Source organism: Anolis sagrei, chromosome 4 (genome assembly GCF_037176765.1).
Source record: "Anolis sagrei isolate rAnoSag1 chromosome 4, rAnoSag1.mat, whole genome shotgun sequence".
In the NCBI taxonomy this organism is placed as follows: domain Eukaryota; kingdom Metazoa; phylum Chordata; class Lepidosauria; order Squamata; family Dactyloidae; genus Anolis; species Anolis sagrei.
The window spans coordinates 33,947,078-33,952,988 of NC_090024.1; the positions used below are offsets into that span (position 1 = coordinate 33,947,078).

Sequence of the window (5,911 nt, forward strand, 5' to 3'; positions counted from 1 at the left end):
TCTGATATCCTTCTGGCCATTTAATTGTTATAGACTCCATCAGGGACTTCATTTAGGTTGCTTCTCCCTGATTTCACCCTGTGATCGTGTGTTCCTTTCTAATTGTGCTGTATTATCAAGGTGTCACATAAGGGAGGATACATTATTTTTCCTGCTTTTTTAACAGGTAAAGGTTGACTTAATTGAATTGTCAGAAAAAGGATGCAGTGACTTTGACTTACAAGCAGAGCTGGAGAGGTCATTTTTGAGCGAACCGTCTTCTCCTGGTCGGACAAAAACTACAAAAGGCTTTAAACTTGGCAAGCACAAGCACGAGACGTTTATTACTTCTAGGTAACTAATGGCTTTTTTATGTTTGTACAAATTCATATCTGAAAATGGATTTGGATTTCCTCACTACACTTGTAGTTGCTTTTATATACTAGATCACACCAAACGACTTGTGTTGGATTGTTCCTTGGGAGATTGAGTGGGGAAAAATAATTTCTGTGTTAATTTGTGAGACTTAAATAGAAAAGAGTGGAATGCGAATTGCTGTGAATGATAGCTAATGCCGTTAACCTGAGTGGAAACTACCCCAAGGATTCCACTGCTATTAAGGGATTTACAAGAGCAAGGATTAGAAGTCCCTAAAACTTTGAAACCTGATATCCCAGAGCAGAAATAAAGAAATTGACTAACTGACAGAAACCTTACAAGGTACTAAACTTTGAGCTTGAAGCACCAAGGGTATTTTGCTATATAATAAAATGTATCTAGAAGAGATATATTTCAAGTATCTACTATTATCCTAGAAAAAAACAAACATGTAATGATTTTTGAGACCCATGAGATGAATGTACTAAAATTGAGAAAAAACTTCTATTGAAAAGTTGTTGCAACCCAGAGCAGGAAACTGGACTTTCAGACACCCATCCACCACACTTTACTTCAGGAAAACAATCCTTTTTTATTGATGAAAGATGAATACAAAATAGAGGAAAAATGCAAAGGTAAAAAGTCACAGTAAAAATCAGCAACAAGAAATGTCCATAAACAAGATCATAAAACACACAACAAAACTGCCGAATCCTGGAACCTGTTAGCAATCCACTAACCGTACTTGGAACAACTAGAAAACCTCCGAGGAACAAGGCCACTTGAATCAGGAGACCTGCAAAAGCTTGCACATGAATCTGGAACGATGCCTGGTCTGAAGCTGCATTCAGGCCAGGCATACTTAAGGCCGAGAAATCTATTATGAGACACACCTGTCGTTTTTGTTTGCTTTTCTCTCAATCTAGCTGACCTACGTAAACTTTGTGCTTCTCCTCGGTTCTGCCAAATCTGCCCCCGCCTATCCTCATTAGGCAGACCAGGTGTCAGATTCTCTGGAGAACTAAGGCTGGGAGGAAAAGGGAGTGAAACTTTTCCGCTCTGCTCAGAATGCATGTTCTCATGGGAATTTTGACTTTCACTTTCCAAGGCTGTAGGATTTTCACTACTCAAACCATCATCATCTAAATTGGCCTCAGAATTCACATTGACATCTACATTGGCATCAGGGAATACAATCAGAGAATCAGGTTCAGGTTCACACATAGGCTGAACCCCAACAAAAGTAGAGTACCATATTTCCTTGAGTGTAATGCACACCCTTTTTTGATAGATTACTTAGCAAAAAGTAAGGTGCAGATTACAGTCAATTGTGAGTTGCAATCATGTGTGTAAACCCGCTTGTGCCCTTCTGTCAGGCTGAGGCTAGCAAACTTATCAGCCTTGGTCTGATAATAGGCTGCAGCTTTTCAAGCCTCATTCATGAGGCTTTCATTCATGAGCTTTCAAAACCTCGCCCTCTGTTTTGAAGGCATCCTGAATGAAGCCTTAGTTGGGAAGCCGCCCTCTTCCATCAGGGTGGGGCTGCACATTACATTTGACAGCTATATTTTTTATTGTAATGCACACCTTCAAATTGAGGTGTGCATTACAGTCAATGGTGCATTGTACTTGAGTAAATATGGTATTCCATCTGTCTTCTGAACTTAAATGAGAGAACAAGGAAGTAAGGTCTAGCATCTTGTTGATGATATACACAGGGGCAGTTGGGGCTTATGCCTGCATGTGCACTGTCTGAGGTCTTGTGGAAGGAGGTATTAATTACCTTTTTTCACAAGATCTTCACCTTAGTGCACAACAAGTGGAGGCAGTGGATCATGGAACAGCTGTTTTTCAGACCATTAAACAGCTGCTGGATGTTCCTGGTCTCATTTGACTTCTCTTGGACACTAATGGGGGAAAGAGCATCTGTATGCTGGGGTCCAGGGTGCTCCTTTTCCTCTACTAAAATAATGAACAGCTGGAACTATCCCAAGCAGAGCTCTGTAGCCGATCAGTGGCAGAGTTGTGCTTTGAGGGTAGCAGCTAGGCAGAGGCAGAAACTTCCTCTGCCACCCCAAGCATGCTGGTCAATAGCTATGCTCTGAGCTTCTTAAGCTTAGCTCTGGAGTCTGGTTGATGCTGTAGTTTGGAGTGAAATTTTGTTCATACTAATTGCCATTAGAAATAGTTGTTGAATCAACAATCATCCATGTACAACTGTAGTATTTGTGGCTATGAGCCACAAGGACAGGAAGAATATTCTTCTGCAAACAGCACTAATCATGTTTTTCTTTTGGCTGGCTTGTGAAGAATGTGTAATTTTTCCTGTTCTCTAGTATGTATCCATTGATTCTTTGAAATACCATTCTGTGTTCCTCATTGAAAAATACCTTATATTCATGTCACCATGCCATTCTTTTTGGCTTAATAGTGGAAAGTCAGAATACATTGAACCTGCCAAGAGGGCTCATATTGTGCCCCTGCCGAGAGGAAGGGGCAGGGGAGCATTTGGTCAAGGCATCCGGCCCCATGATATCTTTCGCCAGAGGAAGCAGAATACAAGCAGACCGCCTTCTATGCACGTTGATGACTTTGTGGCTGCCGAGAGCAAAGAAGTGGTTCCATCTGATGGCATACCACCTCCCAAGAGACCGCCTAAAGTTTCACAGAAGATCACTTCACGAGGCGGGTTCTCAGGGAACCGAGGAGGACGAGGAGCCTTTCATAGCCAAAATAGGTTTTTCACACCACCTGCTTCCAAAGGTAAGTTCTCTACTTCTTAGAATGGCACTTGGGGGACAGAATTGAAATGGGGTTAATCGACACATTGCTTAAAGTGAAACTTAGGATAGTACTAATGCAATGGCTTTCTCTCGTTTTAAGAATGGCATACTTTTGTAGTAAGCTCTAGGTGATATTGCCCTAATATCGAAGCAAAAAGTATGGCCTTTAACAGTGACCAGAAAGTACATGTTTAGAAACTAAAAATAAGGGCAATCTACAGATGCTGTGCTTTATGTTTAGGAAATTACAGTCGCCGTGAAGGTGCCAGAGGGTCAAGTTGGAGTGCCCAAAGTTCTCCACGAGGGACCTACAATGAAAGCAGAGGGGGACAGAGCAATTTTACCAGGGGGCCGCTTCCACCTCTGAGACCATTAAGTTCTGCAGGTAAGTTATTGTTTTTTCATGGTATGTTGAATGCACAATACATAAATGTATTGTAATGTTTCTTTTTGTTTTATCAATGTATGTATTTTATGGCATCAAATTGTGCCGACTGTGTATGCGCCCTGAGTCGCCTTCGGGCTGATATGGGCGGGATAGAAATAATGTAACTAAATAAATACATACATACATTGAACCATTTTTTCCCTAAAATGAAATGTATAACATGCTTTCTTCCTTTATGTGCACTACTCAAGCTTCCTTACACATTTATTAGTTGAAAACAATTGTACTGTACATTTAAATTTGAATGTAAAACTGTTTGGGACAGCAGATGGATCAGGGGAAAGTGTCCAAGACCACAGATCAAAATACCTGAGCCTAGGATATTTTAACCACTTGATAGGGTGAAATATATGTTAAAATAAAAGTGTTGTCTCTTCGAGCAATATCACATTATTCTAAGGTGCAGATCCGCATTTCCCTATGTCCTGGTTTGCTCCTATAGAATTCTGGAAAATATATTTTAGAGTTGCTGGGGACCTCTGGCTGAGAATTCAAAAGGTTCCATCTAAACTACATTTTCCAGAATTCTGCAGCAGCAAACAAGGCAATTGGGAAACACAGACCCGTGCTTTAGAACCCTAATATGATATTGTCTATAGAGATGAAAAAGTAACAGGGGAAAAAAGGTGGGACTTTCCATACAGTTAAAACTGTTGCAGCCACATAGCAGACTCTTGACATTTACCTAAGAAGTACGTAAAGTATTTTTATCTCACTCCTCAGGCAAGCAGGCTTACAGAATAATTTTTGTTTAAAAAGTCTTCAGTTGTAGGCTCACAAACTAAGTAGACATTATATGAAAGGGAAAAAGAGCCGGGGAGGGCAGAATCAAGGTATAAGGTAGAAGCGTGATATTTTAATATTGAATTATTCATATTTGATGTTTTATATTGTCTTGTATTTACTTATAATAATCTTGTGATATGAAGTGATAAAGAATAGATCCTTTTAAGAGTTATTAATCACCTAACTCCCTTTTGCTTTAAGGTTATCGGCCAAGTCCTCGTGACCGTGCTTCCCGAGGTCGCGGGGGAATTGGACCTTCTTGGGCAAGTGCAAATAGCAGCGGCAGTGGTGGCTCGAGAGGAAAATTTGTGAGCGGAGGCAGTGGAAGGGGACGCCATGTCCGCTCTTTTACTCGATAGACTTTTGAGAGTGTCCTGACTGTGAATAATACAAGATGACGGCAAAAGGCTTAAGTACCTGAGGACCAATGTTAGACTCACTGGTAACTGGCAGCAACAGCAGCAAGATCAATTTTTTTGAAGAATCTACTTTTGTTTGATACAAGATCTAAGATTTCAATAAAACTTGGGTTTTTGTGTGTGTGTATGGCTGCTGGTGTTTACTGGCACAAAATGGCAGTGTGCCAGAAGTACAAGTTAAAATGTGCTTTTAAATGTGGCTCTCTTCTGGGGTATGTTGGATTGACCTCTCCAGTGCAATACATCCATACTTGTAGCCACGTGGCACCGTACTGTAATTCAGCCTAAAGTTGTCCATATGTGGCCGAACCTTGTTTGTCGTACAGCTTTAGAGAGACAATATCTCCTTGATGATTTGAGAAGAACCGATGTCCCTTCCAGGGGCCGTAAGCCTGTTGCAAAGAATTCCTTATCAGTTTTTGGTAGCATGTAAAGTAGGTGTTTTAAGATTAGCTTTCAGTAATAACTGTTATGCTTACAAGCGCTGTAACCTCTTAAGATTTTCATTCAAAATTATCATCAGTATGCTTTCCCCCCTTTTGGACTTTTGTATTTGGATCAGATGCTGCCTTAGACCTATAAATATTCTTTTTTAAAAAAAAAAAACAAAGCTTGAGCCGAAGTTACTTTTCCTTTCTTGGACTGTTTGGTTGTATTACAGTTTCTTTATGAGGAAAAGAGTGCGCAGTTGTACCCAAGCTGCTTTGAAATGTCTCTTTAGCATTAAAGTGTCCTAACTTTCTGTCAGCTTGGGGAATGCTGGATTGCCTTCCTGTTTGGGCAAGGAACCCCACCAAATCCATTTCCACGCTATTGGGAGGAGGGAGAATGCTTGTTTTCTGCTTCCTGGAGACTAGGTCGCAGAACAGTGACTTCAAACTACAAGAAAGGAGATTCCACCTGGACGTAAGGAAGAACTTTCTGACCGTGAGAGCTGTTTAGCAGTGGAACTCTTTGCCCTGGAGTGTGGTGGAGGCTTTCAAACATAGGCTGGATGACCATCTGTTGGGGGTGCTTTGAATGTGATATTCCTGCTTCTTGACAAGGGGGTTGGACTGGATGGCCCACAAGGTCTCTTCCAACTCTAGGATTCTATTTCTTTTGAGAAACGGTAATAG

General features: G+C 40.9%; 1 protein-coding gene across 2 annotated transcripts in view; it reads left to right on the forward strand.

Annotated features, from left to right (window-relative positions):
* VIRMA (vir like m6A methyltransferase associated) overlaps positions 1-4,914 on the forward strand; it is a 32,495-nt gene extending 27,581 nt beyond the window's left edge. For both annotated transcript variants that reach the window (XM_060775615.2, XM_060775616.2), the window contains exons 21-24: positions 167-333; positions 2,789-3,120; positions 3,382-3,525; positions 4,576-4,914. In XM_060775615.2, the coding sequence (XP_060631598.2) occupies positions 167-333; positions 2,789-3,120; positions 3,382-3,525; positions 4,576-4,733 (801 nt within the window). In that variant the 3' untranslated portion in view covers positions 4,734-4,914. The remainder of the gene's footprint in view (positions 1-166; positions 334-2,788; positions 3,121-3,381; positions 3,526-4,575) is intronic.
* The last annotated feature ends 997 nt before the right edge of the window (positions 4,915-5,911 follow it).